The following is a 19761-nucleotide window of genomic DNA, read 5'->3' as shown; positions in this document are numbered from 1 at the left end:
ATGAAAAGACTATTCTCAATTTCACATTATGTTATTTGTTGCAACATCAATCTTGCATTACATAATTGATTATTGTAGTATTTGCTTTTATTTTTTAAGTACAATAATGGAGAGTTCTCATAAAATATACATAATTTAGGAGTAAAGGTAACAACTCACCAAACAGTAGAGGCACTGAGTTGTACACACACACGCACGCACGCACGCGCACACACACACACACACACACACACACACACACACACAAACTTGTATGGTTACACTGTCCTGGCCAAATACACTTTGCTGAGACTGTAGTTCTGCAGGGTTGTGTTGGGTGGAGTAGCTGAGGGGAGAAAAGAGGCAGGGAGCAAGAAGGAAAGTTCGGGAAGCGTAGCTGTCAGATGGGAGGGAAGCAGCGGGTGCACAGAATAGGAGTGTAACATGAGTATCGGTGCTGACGAATTTGTGCAAACCATGATGCCGATAATGTGGATGAGTGGATTGGGAGGCAGTGACAGAATAGAAGACAGGGAGCCTTTGGAGAAGAGGGTGTGGATGCAGGTTGAGTGAAGTTAGGGTGAAAATGGTTGTGGGGCAGTGTGCTACTGGCAGTTGAGGCCACGAGGGTTATTGGAGCATTGTATGTCTCCAGAAGCCTAACTTCATTCATCCTGCAGCCATACCCTCCTCCTCACAGTCTTCCCTCCCTCTGTCCAGTCACCCTCCCCTAACCCACTCCTCCACATCATTGTCACTGAACACTGCCAGTACTGGTGTCACATTCCTATCTTGTGCACCTGTTGGAACCCCCTCCTGCATCCATATCCTGTGCACTCACCGTCTCCATCCCAGACGTCACAGCCATGAGCTGTTCTTCCCCAACCCTCCCTACCACTCTGTACCCTCTTTCCCCATTCACTAACCCCACTCAACACAGCCCCCGCCCTTAGTTCACCTTAGTAAAGTTGCAAAACTCGAGTCCCGGGACAGTTTGTTTAGTTGGTGCAATGAAGCAGCACAGGTTTGTATATACACTCCTGGAAATTGAAATAAGAACACCGTGAATTCATTGTCCCAGGAAGGGGAAACTTTATTGACACATTCCTGGGGTCAGATACATCACATGATCACACTGACAGAACCACAGGCACATAGACACAGGCAACAGAGCATGCACAATGTCGGCACTAGTACAGTGTATATCCACCTTTTGCAGCAATGCAGGCTGCTGTTCTCCCATGGAGACGATCGTAGAGATGCTGGATGTAGTCCTGTGGAACGGCTGGCCATGCCATTTCCACCTGGCGCCTCAGTTGGACCAGTGTTCGTGCTGGACATGCAGACCGCGTGAGACGACGCTTCATCCAGTCCCAAACATGCTCAATGGGGGACAGATCCGGAGATCTTGCTGGCCAGGGTAGTTGACTTACACCTTCTAGAGCACGTTGGGTGGCACGGGATACATGCAGATGTGCATTGTCCTGTTGGAACAGCAAGTTCCCTTGCCGGTCTAGGAATGGTAGAACGATGGGTTCGATGACAGTTTGTATGTACCGTGCACTATTCAGTGTCCCCTCGACGATCACCAGTGGTGTACGGCCAGTGTAGGAGATCGCTCCCCACACCATGATGCCGGGTGTTGGCCCTGTGTGCCTCGGTCGTATGCAGTCCTGATTGTGGCGCTCACCTGCACGGTGCCAAACACGCATACGACCATCATTGGCACCAAGGCAGAAGCGACTCTCATCGCTGAAGACGACACGTCTCCATTCGTCTCTCCATTCACGCCAGTCGCGACACCACTGGAGGCGGGCTGCACGATGTTGGGGCGTGAGCGGAAGACGGCCTAATGGTGTGTGGGACCGTAGCCCAGCTTCATGGAGACGATTGCGAATGGTCCTCGCCGATACCCCAGGAGGAACAGTGTCCCTAATTTGCTGGGAAGTGGCGGTGCGGTCCCCTACGGCACTGCGTAGGATCCTACGGTCTTGGCGTGCATCCGTGCGTCGCTGCGGTCCGGTCCCAGGTCGACGGGCACGTGCACCTTCCGCCGACCACTAGCGACAACATCGATGTACTGTGGAGACCTCACGCCCCACGTGTTGAGCAATTCGGCGGTACGTCCACCCGGCCTCCCGCATGCCCACTATACGCCCTCGCTCAAAGTCCGTCAACTGCACATACGGTTCACGTCCACGCTGTCGCGGCATGCTACCAGTGTTAAAGACTGCGATGGAGCTCCGTATGCCACGGCAAACTGGCTGACACTGACGGGGGCGGTGCACAAATGCTGCGCAGCTAGCGCCATTCGACGGCCAACACCGCGGTTCCTGGTGTGTCCGCTGTGCCGTGCGTGTGATCATTGCTTGTACAGCCCTCTCGCAGTGTCCGGAGCAAGTATGGTGGGTCTGACACACCGGTGTCAATGTGTTCTTTTTTCCATTTCCTGGAGTGTGTGTGTGTGTGTGTGTGTGTGTGTGTGTGTGTGTGTGTTTGTTTGTTACATGCCTATCGACCATTGCATGCCTCTTCTGTTCAGTGGGCTGTTACCTTTAATCCTGAATTGTACGCTTTTATTTTCTATCTTTAGTCATTAACTGCGACATCTCACACTTCCACACGGTAAAATTATTGTATAAGTAAAATCAACTGTTTATGCACATTTTATATACAGTGTTAATGACTAAATATTCTAGTTTTTTCCTTGTACCCAACATGCCTTAAATCTAGTGAAGTTTTGTGTGGATTAAATACACTAATCTTCACATGGTAAAGAGATACATTTGACCTACAGCCTCCATCCTAACAATATCTATATGAGTGTTGGCTGAAATACCATTTAATAGGAATGTGTGTACATGTGCTAATGTCTGATGACTGCTTTGAGTTTTATTTACAACCACTTATTCTCAACTACATCTCTCAGACAGCTGTTTATCTTCATGCATGGAGCAAGTCTCCAAATGAGATCGACACAATAGCCCCTTTCAAATTCTGTCAGGTGCTGACAACGCTGTCTTAAATCACTATGCGGCATCTATGTGTCCTTCACAGTGATCATTCAACATCTGATGCTGTTCACAGCTCGTATATACCCTACCAGGCCTGATAATAACACTAAACATGAACAATACTAATACAATACGGTGACTATTTTGCCTTTCACAGAGAATTGCAGCTCTAATGTTTTACATAGCCACCAACAGCATGTACGTGTACGAAGTTACATTGACATCTGTCTGTGGCTTCTGTATGGTTTACATTTTTGTCAGGACTATATTTTTTGATGTATGATGGATTTTATATTTCATCTGGGTATATATTATTGTACTTAGTGTTTTAAGAAGAATATTATACACACGTCCACACTTTCTAGAAAATGATTCTTGTTCTGTGCACATGTTTATGATCATGTTACAGTATGTAACACTCTGTTTTCTTCCTCAGCAGTTGCTGCACATATGTGCTGCACTTGCTTTGGTAATGGAAACAAGTCATAATTTGCTTCATTTCTATCAACTTTTTTGTTGTCACTTACTTGTCATTACACTTACCGTTTATGGCAGTCTGAATAATTTTATGAGACTTTTTCTCACGAAACCTCATATTCATTCTGTAGAATATGCATTTAAATATTACTTGTCTGGTGAAGTGAGAGATGAAGTGATGGTTTAACATTCAGAACAAATAAAAATCTGACCTGCTGCATTGAAACCTTTTAAGCATCTGTTAACACTGCTCCAAAATATGAGTGTTCTACATTAGATGGCATGGTTTCAACCAATTTCAAAACTTTTCAGCCTGAAGACACTCAAGCAAAATCTGAGACAATATTCAACCACTTCTCTGAACATGTGATGAATAGAATGAGATTTTCACTCTGCAGCGGAGTGTGCGCTGATATGAAACTTCCTGGCAGATTAAAACTGTGTGCCCGACCGAGACTCGAACTCGGGACCTTTGCCTTTCGCGGGCAAGTGCTCTACCAACTGAGCTACCGAAGCACGACTCACGCCCGGTACTCCCAGCTTTACTTCTGCCAGTACCTCGTCTCCTACCTTCCAAACTTTACAGAAGCTCTCCTGCGAACCTTGCAGAACTAGCACTCCTGAAAGAAAGGATATTGCGGACACATGGCTTAGCCACAGCCTGGGGGATGTTTCCAGAATGAGATTTTCACTCTGCAGCGGAGTGTGCGCTGATATGAAACTTCCTGGCAGATTAAAACTGTGTGCCCGACCGGTGGTGTTACAGTGTGGTCGTGTTTTTCATGGAGGGGGCTTGCACCCCTTGTTTTGCATGGCATTAAAGCTAAGGGCGGGCTAACACCATATTGAATTCCAGCATTACCAATGAAGAGTGCCACGAACTTGTAAGTCATTTTCAACTAGGTGTCCAGATACTTCTGATCACATAGTGTATGTGATTATTAAATGATGTTTGGGGCTGTGAGTTCACTGTCCACTGAGACAAAGGGAATGTTAAATTGCAATTAAACCAAGGATGTCTAGAAAATAAATCAACTGGATGTGAAAAGCACTTCGTAGTGTTGATAAAGAGCAGTCTTGCAGTAAAACACAATTGTTTGCAGATAAACAAGTCATTTTTCCAAATCATATGAAGATGAAAGCATTAAACCACAGATCACTAGCACAACCTAAGACACACAGGTATCTGTGTATCTCTCGTGTACCTGAATACCAAATGAGAAACAAATTGAAATCCCCAATGGACACTCATTACCATCATCAATAAAAACAAACTATTTCATAGACACAATGCTGGTTTCTACTTAAATGCGCTCTCAGTCTGCATTCCAAATTAATATTAAAGGAAACTAAAACTTCAGACTTCATTTATATCAGGAACTTATAATGAAAAGAGAAAATTTTCCTTTGTAATAATAATGGAGGAGTTACATTGGAAAACAAGTACATCTTCCATGACATGTATACAATATATTATACCCTAAAGTATGAACATAAAAATCTTCCGTGATTGTGAAATTATTTTGCATTTCGTACTATTGTTTGCAGCAGCAGACTCTCCTTCCTTCTTGAAGCTGTTCTCTGCAACATCCCCATCTCCCTCAGCTGCTTCTTCTTCACTGTCACTAGGAAACCCATCAGATGCTGAGCCAGAATCACTGCTCACATCAGGAGGGCTGCTGTCTTCACTGAGCCCCTCTACAGCTCTAATTTTCAACTTGTTGTCTTCTGACCGAGAACTTACCTATAACATACATTTTTTGCATGCATATGTGGTCAAATTTAAATTGGCTCTCATGTGTAAATTTTGATCAATTCTATTTTTGTAAGTATTCAGACATGTTCACCACATTTATATTTAGTTATGCTGAAAGATCACACTTAAAGACTAACTTTATACAAACTCCAGTTACTGTCCAGATTTTAAACTATTATGTGAGAACCAATGTATATAACAGAAATAATAAGTCTATGCACAGCTATAGCAAAGGCACCTTTCCCAGAGTATACAAGATGCACTAATATAATAATTATCCATATATAACACAATTTTTGGGATGTTCTCATACAGCAGTAAATTTCAATTGTAAAGTTTATTCCAGAAGCCATTGTCATCTTGCTAGTTACACTGAAACATACACCACTGTTAATCATAATGTTCCATACATGAATGGAATGGAAAAAAAGCCCTCACAAATGATACAATGGACTGCCATGGACTTCACAGTGGTTTGCAGAGTGTGGATATGGATGTAGATATGAACTTCAGGCTACTTTAATCTGATATTTGTATGCCTTACGTAGAAAGATTTCTCACGGTGGGGAGGGGAAAGAAACCACTAAATTAATTTCTGTGGGAAATTTGTATTTCTTCGTGTTGTTTCCAGCCGCATATTCTCCTTTCTTCTTGAAGCTATTCTCAGCAATATCCCCATCTCCCTCACCATTGAGAATGTCTGGAGATGGTAAAAATAAAGTATGTGTAAATTGTGGGGGCGAAATATCAAAGCTAAATGAACATATTTCCAGTTTACAGTTTATAACTGGTGCACAAAAGGTGGATCTAAATAAACTCCAATCTGGAAATATGAGACACTGACTAAGCAAGACAACTCAGCCTCCTCAAAGAAGTGGAAAATAGTGATGAAAGGAAACTGTTTCAGAAGGGGTTTTTTTTTCTTTTTTTTTTCCCAAGTAGGGGGGAGGGGGTGGAAGAAAGAAAAAAGAAAGAAAGAAACTTTATTGCACAAAATCTCTTCTGGTGTACCTTCTGCCATGTATTCAGAGAACATGCTGGGAAAAGTTGCGAAGTTGGAGAATGAATTCCAGGAAGTAAACAAACTGTTTTTAATTGGAACTAGGTCAAAATTGGAAAACACTTCACCAGAAAATGTGTTTAAAATCCTGCAAATAAATGCTTCTGACTCCTAAACAACCAAGCAAACTGCATTTTCAGTGAACTTGGAAACTGACCAAAATTTAAAACATCTGCAATGAAAAAACAATTATAGTTAGAAGACATGCAGGACTCTAAAGCCTCAAAGTGCAGAAAACACGATGCACAAAAAGAATATGTGTTGTGTGACAGTGACAGTTGTTAAATTTCAGCAGTGTTGATGGAAAAATATAATTTCAGGGCATCTGGTTTCAGAAACCCAGGGACTCCAGTATGCCAACGGCCTTGCCGCAGTGGTAACACCGGTTCCCGTCAGATCACCGAAGTTATGCGCTGTCAGGCTGGGCTATCACTTGGATGAGTGACCATCTGGCCTGCCGAGCGCTGTTAGCAAGCGGGGTGCACTCAGCCCTTGTGCAGTAATTTGAGGAGCTACTCAATTGAGATGTAGCGGTTCCGGTCTCAGAAACTGACATACAGCCAGGGAGTGGTGTGCTGACCACATGCCCCTCCGTATCCATATCTGGGGATGCCAATGTGCTGAGAATGATGTGGGGGGCCGGTCGTACCATTGGGCCTTTATGACCTGTTTGGGAGGAGTTTAGTCATTATTTAGGGGCTTCATTAAACAAAATAATGAACCTAACAAAATTAACTAATATAACTAGCTTGAATAAGGATGATTTTGTCGTGCTGTTGGGAAGATCAAATCATGTCTCTGACGTAAAACAATAACACAGATACGTTTAATTAATTTAATCCATATAGTTGTATTTGTTGTGACTATTCCACATTGCCATTAATTACCATCTGGTATGAGTGAACCGCAAAAATTACTGTTGCGCACAAGTGTACCACTGAAATATGTACTCAGTTCGAGAATGTCACTATTATAAAAATAAACAGCTTGGTCCATGGACTTAATTTAAAGGGTCAGGAAAGGAGTTGCTAGCCGATGAAGTATTTACTTGTACTATGAGGAACAATGTGGCTAACATGGTAAGTGGCAAACAGATTCAAATTACAAAGTGTTTAGTGCAACTTGCAAACAATAATGTCATCAGTCAGACACAAATTACCACCAGAAGTCAACTCGCCTATTGATAGTCACCAACAAGTAGAAGCCACATACAACAAAGACACAAAAGATTTTTTATGGTAAGCAGATATTAGAAATGCCGTCAGATAAAGAAATAAACATCATTTCAACTAAAGTGCCCAAAAACCCAAATTTTGTTATATTGCATCAGTAACTTAATAAGGTAATGAAGATGTTGGAAGCACTACTCCAATGTAAACTAAAAGTAGGTATGATTTGCATTACTGAAAGTTGGCTATGAAATGACGAAGTAAAATTAATCTTAATAGGAGGGTGTACACCAGAGACTTATTTTAGCAGAGTTCTCCAAACATAGTGTTATCTTTGTGAGAGAGCAGATTAACTTCTGCAAGTTGGCCCAATTGAAAAAGATTTTCTGTTGCTAATTTGTCAGAACTTAATTTCAATATTATTGACATACATCGAGCACTAAGTGAAATTCTGCCAGTCTTCATGTCCAAGCTAGATGTTTTGCTGGACAGGATCACTGCATTGAATATGAAGCTTTGTAGTGATTTAAACACTGAGTCTCTAAAAGACAACTACACTATATATGCTTTAATAAATACAACCAACACATCCAATGCAATTCCTACAGTATACTGACCAGTAAGAACAAAATAGTATACAAATTTCATCAATAAGCAAACATTAATCATTGGCACAAGTTACAAATTCAAATGTAGAGTACTGAGCATCGGTTATAATGTTCATAAGAGAGAGCTACTACGTACGGAGATGACAGCAAGTAGCAGCAGTTGCAAAAAAGTAGTTAAAAAAAGTATTTTTTCTGAAGACAAAATTAGAATTTTTAATTTCTTACCAACTAAGGAAAACTGGAAAGTATTTCCATTCAGAACCATGTTGATAGCATGTACACGAGTTTTCAAAATCTCCCAATGTACTATTTCAATGTAGCATTTCCTACAGAAGTAAAAATATTAAAACCAAGAACAGCTAGCAATGGGTAATTAAAGGAATAAATATTTCCAATAAGAAAAACAGATTTCTCCAATATTTCTGTAAAAAACCTAGAGTTGCCCAAGAATTTGCAGATTATTCTAGAGTCTACAAAATAATCTGTGGTAGAATAGTCAGACATGCTAAAATGGTGTGGAATGACAATTTGATCAGAAATTTATTGAACAAAATGAGAGCTATGTGAAGAGTTATAAAGAAAGCAATCTGTAGCTCAGTACCAAAAAGAAAGAATGTATCATTAACACTAGAGGTGCTGCTAAAGAAGGTTCTTCTCGTATAATAGCAAAAAAGTGACCTGTGTCACAATCAAGTCCTTTTCAGAACTTCTATAACAACTTTTTTATAACAAATAAATATTCACCTCTTACCATCTAACAACATGATTTTAAAAATTCTAAATCTACAAAAACAGCTATATTTGAAATCTTAGACTGCACTTCAAATCCCTTGTTCACACAGAATAACTGTAAATATTTTTCTATAACATCCAAAAGTCTCCAGTCTCCTTGACCTTAAAATCTTGCTTGAAAAATAACAAATAAAAAGTTAAATAGGTTCAGCACATAGCTGAACCCAAATGGATGCAGGCAAAAAGTATCATTTCAGTTTGAGATCAATATTGTGAATGAAAAAAGAAATAATTCTTTATTTTCCACTGAATTCCCAATTAAATATTGCACTCCTCCTGACTCAGTCCTAGGACAACTACTCTTCTTGATTTATGTGGGTGACCCTGTTGAATAAATGAGTTGCCAAAAAACTATCCTATTTTCTGAGGACAGCAGCATATTGCTCACTGTATCCACCCCAGAGATCCTGCAGTCAACAGCAGAAAGTTCTATCAAAGGACTTTGGGGGTGGTTCATTAAAAACAAACTCATTGTAAATACCAAAGAAACTCTATGTTCCAACTTTCATTTAATTCCACCAACTAGCCAGATGTCTATTCAGACAAGTTTCAAATTTTTCTGATCTGTGGGTTCAGCAAGACATAAAATAGGACACACATAAATAACTTGTCAATGAAACTCTTATCTGTTTGCTATGGTCCAAGAATATTAAATTGTACAACAAGCAAAGAGCACAATTGCTTTACGATGCAAAAAAGAGCTACAATAATAATTTGAGGCCTTAAAAAATAGTGTCCTATAACTTTCACTTTTGTGGGCATGCAGCATCATGGTGTGTCACAAATCACAATGAATCAACATCCCTAAGAAAGTGTACAAGACATTCTTCAGAATGTCTTGAAGAAGAGAAAAGCGTGTGCAAAGTTTGTCCTGCATACCTCGAATCTCTAGCAAAAACTACAACATGTGGACAGCTGCCACAACTTGATTGAAATGCAAAACTGTGTACAATTCTTTTCTGGAAAAAAATCATAACTGGTGATGAGGGTTGGTGTTAGCAATATGAACCTACCACAAAACAACAAAGTGCACAAATTCACATGACAGGTCAACACTTTGACAACATAACTGACATTCAGGACAATGTGACATGCGAGCTGAATAACATCCCCAGGAAGTACTTTGACAGTTTCATGTGCTTGCGTGAACATAGTGTGTGTTGTGCTCACAGGGAAAGGGGGGAGACTGTAGAAAACCTGAAGCATTAACGCCACCATCTTAACTTTTCTCTATCTTTTATCAATCTAACCCTCAAACCTTTTTGGACTGCCGTGGTACTATACAATTAGACACCAGAGGAGATAAAAATTACTACATATCCAATACTTAAATTGAAATTAAAGGCATTTCTAATAAAGTACTTTCACTATTCTGTAAATAATTGCTGAATATGTAAAAACAAATGTTTCCTAAAGAATTACTGATAAACTTAGATAGTAGGTACAGGTATCTACTTTTAATCTGAACAATAGTACTGAGCAAAGGCTGGATTGGTCACTAATCAAAAGTCATGCTTCAAAAATTGAATGACTTTATTGCTCATATTATAAAGCATTTCGGATTTAGTCATCTGCAGATATCTGTTAAGAAACAGTAAAGACACTAGAAAATTACACAACAGAATCAGAATAGTGAAATACAGTAGCAACTCTTAGTTGTACACACAAGGTACTTCAGGAAAAAACATTCCTATGAGCAACAAGCTGCACATAGATATAAAGGTTACACGATAACAATCATAAGTACACGAGAGAAAAAAAAATCTTACCATGAAACTTACAGGTGAACATTCATGCCAGATGGTAATACAGTAATGATGGTGGCACCATACTTCATCAAAATTGACAACATAGCCCGCCACAAGTGTAGATGCACATAATTCTAACACTATGAAAAGTTACAGTTACACAGTACAAAAGGGTGCTTGTGACAGTTGTAAAGTTGATATAACAACACTAAAGGATTGAACTGCAAGCCTACAATTCACAATCAATTCTTTAAGAAGAGACATTGATGCACTGAAGAAAGAAAACTGGCGCGTACAATCCAAACAAAACAAGTGAAGAGGTGCAAGACAAATGTGATAAATCATCTGAATGGATAAAAATGATGCATAAAGGTAGTGTTTTATCCACAAAAAGGTCAAATAAATCTGCAACAATAGTTACAATCTCTGATAATACCAAATATTATTTTCTGCAAAGTGACTGTAATAACTACTGTACTACAAAAGATTGTGATTTGAAAATAAATGAACCTTTTGGAAACAATGTCAACAAGAAACATGAATCATCAAGAAGAAATAGTAGTGTACTTTTACTAGCAGACAGCCATGGAAGAAAGCGATCTAATATTTTACAAAATAAAAATCATGACATAACAGTGACTGGTGTAGTGAAACCCTGGGGCGGGTACCAGACATGTTGTAGATGCTGATTCTCAAAAGAAAATAACATAAGCTAATGACGTTATCATTTGCATGACAGGATTGAACAACGCAGCTAAAAATGAAGCAGAGGTTTGTGTGCAAAATTTATATAAATTTCTAGACAAGAATAAATCTAGAAACACAATAGTTGTTACAGTACCTCACAGGCATGATTTGATTTACAGTTTATATACAAACGAAAAAGTCAGGAATATAAACATTAAAATAAAGGAACTGAGTTCAGAATACGATAAATGTGAAGTACTAGACATAAGTAAGCTGCATCAAAACTTGGAAACATGAAAGGCACTTGAATTATGAAGAGAAACTGTTTGCATGTGATCGCATCAATGAAATAATTAAACATCAACTTTCGAAAAATAAAACTGTCTATCAGCTTCCTGTATGTCCTGCCAAAAACATTGACAAAAGTAACATGAGCAAGAGAGAAGAAACAGTTATTTCAAAATGCTCAGATACCTTTTCAGGCCAAAGTACACAGTTTCAGATAAAAAAACACCACACTATGTAACAAGTAAGTCTCAAATCCCAAAGTTATTCACAAATTTCTTGGTGTTTCATTAAAATGTGCAGTCACTGACAAATAAAGTGAGTGAACTTCAACTTCTTCTACAAACTGAACTAAAATTTGTTACTATACTGTACATAACAGAAGATTGGCTTGAAGAAGAAAAACTAAAAATGTTGAGTCTGCAAAATCTTGTATTAAGGCAGCTATTTCTGTAGAACTATATAGACCCATGGAGGAAGCTCTGTGTGGCTATATAGTGGTATAAAATTTGCACCTATTCATTTCCCAAAAGATATACCTAAGGAAAGAGTTCTAGAAATATATGGAGTTGGATTAGTAGCTGAAAATGTAGCTATTATTTGCATGTATAGGGCCCCAACAGGCATTATACCTACAATGTTAACAAGTATGGAATCATACCTCCACATCTTAAAAAAAAAGGTGCAAAAATCTCATTGTGTATGGGAATTTTAATATTAACTTCCTGAAAGAATCAAAACAAAAACTGATCTTTTGACACTCCTTTTAATTTAAAGCCTAAAATAGAAGCAGCAACATGGATAACAGCAACATCGGTGTCAACCATTGCCCAAATATTTACAAATATGTGTTGTACATACAATATACAAACTTTCAATACAAGCTTTGGGGGTAAAAATGCACAAATAAATTCTGTAGAACTAAAAAATCATTGTCAACTTTCAAAACTGCCTGAATCAGCGGTTGTTCGGGCTACAGGGAACAAAATATAAATTCTTTCTGTATTTCCAAATCAGGAAAAAATGGGAAGTAGAATTGCAGTCACAAATCGAAAGTTTGATGCTTTCAGTACGAAAGCTTTAAACAAATGCTCAGCAATAGCAAAACCCTTTGCAGATGTTTGTAATTCCTCACTGGCTACTGAGATTTTTCATGAAAAGTTAAATCTGCAAAAGTGAGGAATCTGTTTAAAAAGGGTCAAAGAACAGAGGTAAAAATTACAGACCAATCTCCCTATTGTCTGGCTTTTCTAAAATATTGGAAAAAATATTTTGTAATAGACTTGTTCATTTTATAAAAGAAAATAACCTCTTCTCAGAACCATAGCACAGTTTCTGTAAATGTAGGTCCTCAGAAAGTGCCGTCTTTGATTTTATAAATGAAGCCCTGACCTCAGTAGACCATAAACAACACTTAGCTGCTATATTTTTGGACCTCACCAAAGCTTTTGATGCCATTAACCATAAACTAATACTCTCAAAATTGGAACATGTAGGTGTCAGGGGACTGGGACACAATTGGATATAATAATACCTGAACAACAAACAACAAATAGTGGAACTTAAATGTCAAGGAGGAGACAACATAACACACATATTTGTAACGGAAACAAAATGTTAAATATGGTGTGCCCCAAGGCTCCATTCAAGGTCCAATCTTGTTCCTGCTGTTTATAAATGACAGAGTCAGTAACCCCTTCCCAGACATGTATAAAATTTGCAGATGACACCAACATTCTGATACAAAGGAAGACTGTAGAGGAACTGGAGAATGAAATCAAAGTATGCATGTTACACATAGTCAATTGATTCTCCAGAAACATTCTTATCATAAATGTGGAAAAGACAGTATGCATTTACATACAACATAAAGGATACACGCCTATAACCCCAGGATAATGTTATCTGGCAAACAAACTGAAACTGTAAACAGCACCAAATTTCTTGGAATATGGATCCAAGAAAACCTAATGTGGGACGAACACATAAATTTCATCAACAAGAAATTAAGCACCACTTGCTGTTTCATGAAAGTTCTTACTGGTTGCATGACACAACAAATGATAAGAACTACATACTGTGCACAGGTGGAATCACTGTTGACATATAGCACAATTTTTTGGGGCAACTCAGTTGCCAGCAGAAGTTGATTCATTGTCCAAAAAAGAATTATACGGACCATAGAAAATGTAACTAGTATAAGCTCATGCAGGCCACTATTTAAGAACGTACAAATTCTTCCACTATCTTGCTTATACATTTTGGGAGTTACATGATTCATTAAAAAAAATAACGGACACTGAAGACCAAATAGTGCAAAAAAATGAAACAGTTCATAAGTACAATACACAACAGAAAATGGAACTGCATAGTGAATACGCAAAAACAAAATTCAGACAAGGTGGACCCCTACTAGCATGGAAAAAAACCTTACACAAAGTACTACACCACACTCCAAAACAAAAAAAATTTAGGAATTCTAAAATAGCTCTAAAAATGTATCTTTTTAATAAACTGTGTTATAGTGTTGGTGAATATATACACTCTTAAACTATATATAAGCTAGTGAAGCTAGCTGCTTTCTCAAATCTGGATGAGTTCCAGTAGAATACTGCAGTCAGTAACACGATCAGTGTTAGTGTATGTCATTTAATTGTAAATATTTTCTAGTCTTTCAATTTGTGTCATTTGTACAAATGTAAAAGCTGTAACTATAGTCATGAAGAGGCCACAAAAACTGTAAATATTACCCCACATTTTTAATTAATAAAAGTAATTGTTATTAATTCATGAGAAATGTGTCATGATTTAATGAAGATTTGTTTCTTTTAAAACAAAAAAGACAGTAATCGGTATAGACATCTGCTTACAGTTTTATGCATGTAAACTTCTTTATATTGTAGTAGATATGCAATTCATAATAATCACACATAAATTCACATTGTCTCATCTCATCATCCCACAAAAATTGACTTGTCCCATATCAATTTGTAACTATGCGCAAAAATAATGAAACGGACCAATAAAACAATCACTCAATCAATCAATAAAATTACAACAGTAAGAAAGACTGCAAATTTTTTATTTATTTATTTATTTATTTATTTTTATTTAAAACAAGAACAGCAAATAACAAAGCTGTGTGGCACAATATTAGCAAATGTGGCACTGTATGTTTTCCAGATTGACAGTGAATTTTATTTATGAAGAATAACAGAGATGAGTACATAATAAACATTTAACAACAAAATAATTACAGAATGAGATGACGCAGTGGTTAGCACATGGACTCGCATTCAGGAGGACGACAATCTAAACCCTTGTCCGGGCATCCTAATTTAGGTTTTCCGTGATATCCCTAAATCATTTCAGGCAAATGCTGGGATTGCTCCTCTGAGAGGGCACGGCCGATTTCCTTCCCCATCCTTCCCTAATGCAATGGGACTGACGGCCTTATTGTTTGGTCCCCTCCTCCAAATCAACAAACCAACCAACAAAATAATTAAAAAGTTTAAAATGTAAAATAAAAACCAATAAATGGAGCAATATTGGCTGCCATCACATGGTAGAGTAGTAGCAACATTGGTGCCACACATCATCGCAATTGACAATGACTATGATAAAGGTTAAACAACAAAATATAAAATTATGATGCAAATAAGAAAACAAATTAACACAGCCATATTAGTTGATGTCGGCTTGTAATAAAAACTAACAAATGAAAGAACCACAAGAGCTACAATGAGTGTCTTTACAAAAATCGCAAATTCATGGAAATGGAATAAACAAAATAAATGTCCCGTGATACAAAAAAGCAAATCTTTCCAAAATACATAAATGTTCAGTTTGCTACTGCCAGTATAAAAAAAGTTAAGACATATACAAATGAGAATAAAATACAATGTCAATGCAAACTGGACTTTCATGTTTAGATACAAACTGTTTGTAGAACAGTAACAACAGTATGCAAAGTGTTCATAGCAGGAAGGGAAATGTAGTGGACCAAGAAGGTGTTACAGTACAAATAACAAATCACATTATGCAGAGCAAAGCATTGAAAAATGACAAGATCTGTGTTTATAATACTGATACAAATGTTCTATGAATAACTTGTATCTCAACACAAAATCCAGTTTGCATCGACTATTTCATTCTCATTTGTATATGTCTTAAGTTTTTATACCAGCATGTCTCTTGGAAGGGTTTGCGTCTATGTATCATGGTACATTTATTTTGTTTATTCTAATCCCATGTGTTTATAATTTTTGTAAAGACACTCACCCCATCTCTATACAGCTCTGTTAATTTGTTTTCTTGTTTGCATTGTAATTTTATATTATTTGTAGTTTAGCCTTTATCATATCCATTGTCAACTGTGATGATGTACAGTGTCAATGCTGCTACTACTCTGCACCTGATGGCAGCCAATTGGGCTTCATTTATTGGTTTTTATAGACATTTTAAAATTTCTAATTATTTTGTTGTTGTTATTATGTACTCGTGTCTGCTCATCCTCATAAATAAAATTACTGTCAATATTGATGATGTACAGAACCACATTTGTTACTATTCTGCAACCTGATGGCCACCATGCAACTTTGTTCTTTGCTGTTCTTGTTTTAAACTAAAAACTATTTTGCAGTTTCCTTACTTCTATAATTTTAGTATAGATACTTGACTTTGTATTTTTATGATTTCATTTTCTGGACTATGTTGTCAACTAAGATGAAGTATGACAGCACCATCTCCCAGGAATGTTTACCTCTTAGTTTCTTGTTAAGATTTTTTCACCAGTCTGCTCATGATTGTTACATACACTTCTTTTAACCTTTACATCTATGTGCAGCATGTAGCTCCTAGACATGTTTTTGCCTGAAGTACCTTATTTGCACAAGTGAGAGTTGCTCCTGTATTTTACTATTCTGATTCTCTTTTGTAATTTCCTAGTATATTTATTATTTTTTACCACATATCTGAAGATAGCTAAATCTGAAATGCATAATATTATGAGCAATAAAAAGTCATTTTATTTTTGAAGCATGACTTCTTGATTAGTGACCAGTCCAGCCTTTATGCACTACTATTGTCCATTTTCAACATGGTCATCTGCCGCGTTCACCACTTTATGTCACAACTGTGTTAATTTTAATTTGCCTACTTATTTTATTAATACTATACACTTCTGTATCCTTAGTTTCACCTGTCCTTACACTTTTTTTTGGCTGTTATTAAATACAGCTGCTGTACCTTTCTTTTGATGTTCCCAATTCACTTGCACAATTTGTGCTGTGTGATAAAACAGGGCCAATGAAAAATCAACCAATCATGAACCCACAGATCACAGGAAGAAAGTAAGAAAAGTGACATGTTCTGGAAGTTTCACTGTACACATAAATAACAGATTTCACTTGCAGCCAGCACAGGATTGGACAAATGTTTCAGCTTGAGACATGAGCAGAAACTGGCAGTAGGCTTTATTACAATTTACAAACCTGGGACAAACAAATATTGTGGAGAAGAAGGCATTGCTACTTGGCAGTAGCCACAGGTGAGGAAGAAAACTCTCAACTGCAAGAGATGTTTGGGACAAAGTCCCAAAACACACAGCTCTTCGATCCTAGTACAGGACCCAATCAGTAACAGGAGTCTGACTTATTATACAAGGACTTCATACAATAGCATCATGCAAGGATAGTGGGTGGGAACTTACGATGGCTGACATGCCACACACTTTACTAACCAACTGGTGGAACTATTTGTAGATAGTGTTTTACTAAATTTTGCCAGAACTGTGAAGCGAAGGTTGGTTCACCACAGCAACATGACAAAATCGTGAAATTTAAGGGAATAATAAAAGAAACCTAAATCTGGATGACTGGATCTCAGTGGACCTCACTTCACTGAAATGTGAATTGCATGCCTTGACCACTGCACCACTTCTCCCAGACATACTGTATGAACCAATTGCCAACCATTCTTGTTAGCTACTGCAGAAGACTTCCATTCCATGTCACATGTAGATATCAGTGACAAAGCAGATTACAAGTAGGAGACAGATCACTGTTCTCATTGTCATGCTGCTCTCTAAAAGCCACTAGTCACAATAATGGATGTATGAGGTCACTTACAATGGTGCAAAAGATTGGAGCAAGAGATGGTTTTATGAACTGACAAACTGTGAAACATAGCGTGAATCTCACTTGTGAGGCTGGAAGAAGCCTAAATAACGGTATTTATCTGAGCATCTTGTCACAGCAGTGAAATTTGCTTTTAGTGGAGGTATTTTGAATGTCTGGGAACATTTGTTTCTGGTTTGGACCTGACCCATTAGATATGATGACTGATAAAATGAATAAGCATAGTCACAATGTCTTTTAAATGATGACATATTTGTCATGAAAAGCAATGGTTTTGAATCCAGTATTTTCTGTGGCAGCAAATACTGCATTTTGGTTCAAAGAAATTACATTGTATTTACTTTAAATGCACACTCCAAGCCCTGACTGGAGACCCACTGACAATCTTTGCGGTGAGCAAAAGGGTGAGTTTTGTGTCAGCTTGTAACACTTATGTTTGATATTGGTGGTATTTGCTTCATGTAACTCCTATGTTTTCCTGTGTATAATGCAATATCCCTGTTACTACATTCTTTGGATGTCAAATGCAAATAATTGTTCTTATTTTGTGTAAAGTTGTTTAAAAAGAATTAGTTTCTGAATGTAATTTTCAAAATTATGTTCTTTTATAATGAATGAATGTTATAAGTTATGTATAAGATTGGTTCATGCACAGAGTACATAGGTTTATACATACATAAAAACTAGAGGGAAGTACCTCCACAATGAAACACAGTAGTGTGGACGGTATAAGGCAGTTTGCATGAAGTACTGTATGCAGTCACTGTGAGAGAGAGTTGATGGCTAGCTTGCAAATGGTGAACATCTTGAGTACTAAAGGAGGCAAGGACAGCAGCAAAATTGAAGTAATTATGCCTCAGATGAGGATATGTAGTAACTATTAGGTCATGACATTTACTGGTTTGCTCTGAATCATAAAATTCTGAAACCAAGGACACAGTTTATAGAGCAATTTTACATCAAGAGCCACAATCAGATATAACAATTTCTTATTAGCGCCACATAAAACTGCCACAGCCACCACTTACACTACATTTTCATGGACCAGGAAGTTCCTTAACATATAAATACTGAGTAACTCAATTCTGACCTTGTGTTAAGAACACTCATTTATTCTTGAGTCTTTCATGTGGACAGGTTCCTATTCCTAGTGATGCAACAAAGCCAAGTTTCCAAATTCTAATAAACTGCAGAATGATTACTGTCATAATAATAAACTGCAGAATGATTACTGTCGTAAAAGTGTTATATAATTATGTGGCGCCATAATTTTCTCAAGTGTTTAATTAATCTTTGTATGAAATGTTCCACATGTTCAGCAAAAGTATTGTGAAAGAATAGTTGCTAAGATACATTATTCAGTTTTCATTCTAACTGAAACCTTTGCTCAGTATTGAAGCAGTGGAATGGAGTTGTGATTATGAGAAATATTTATAGGTCATTATAGTTTAAAGGCCAACACAACTATTCTGTACTTTGCAGGTTTGTAACAGCGCTTTTATTCTGATATTTCCATTTGTGGATGCATCCTTACTACACCTGGTCAGAAGTGTTTTTACTAAAGTCAGTTAACACACAGTATAGTTTATGAGCCCCCACTTAATATTGAGCCAGTAGTTCTGTAATTCTTACAATGACAGTTTTTATGATGTGCTGTATTGCTTCAAGAGACAGCTGTGTTCTTATAAACATAAATGACCACAACTCAGCAAGACTGTAACTCACTCAGGCTCCCGTAGCTTCTCTTATGTTCTGTATAGTTCAAGGGCCTATATGTTCCACATATCAGTTAGCATAACAGTTTGATGATCATTTCTCTATTACTGTCGTGAAATAGTAAAGTGTTAAAGCCACCTAATGTCCAATTTAACTGTGCTTCTTCCTTATTAAGTGTTACTGTGTAATGCACATTATATTTCTTGCTTTGAAACAGAAAGTGTGTGTTAGAGAGAGAGTTGCTACCAAAACATTTCAGTTTTTATCTCTGTTGCTCATTAACAACTAGTTCACAAGTGCTTTCTAGATTGTGCTATCTTTTCATATCCATTT

At 37.6% G+C, this 19761-nt stretch overlaps 1 protein-coding gene across 1 annotated transcript in view; it reads right to left on the bottom strand.

The window, feature by feature from the left end:
- The window catches only part of LOC124556308 (bromodomain adjacent to zinc finger domain protein 2B-like), a 379839-nt gene that overhangs the window by 232724 nt on the left and 127354 nt on the right, over positions 1-19761 (bottom strand). Inside the window, exon 11 of the mRNA XM_047130281.1 lies at positions 5007-5214. Coding sequence (XP_046986237.1) covers positions 5007-5214 — 208 coding nt within the window. The remainder of the gene's footprint in view (positions 1-5006; positions 5215-19761) is intronic.

The sequence above is a fragment of the Schistocerca americana genome, chromosome X (assembly GCF_021461395.2).
Source record: "Schistocerca americana isolate TAMUIC-IGC-003095 chromosome X, iqSchAmer2.1, whole genome shotgun sequence".
Lineage (NCBI taxonomy): Eukaryota > Metazoa > Arthropoda > Insecta > Orthoptera > Acrididae > Schistocerca > Schistocerca americana.
This window is presented reverse-complemented; position numbering and strand designations above follow the sequence as displayed.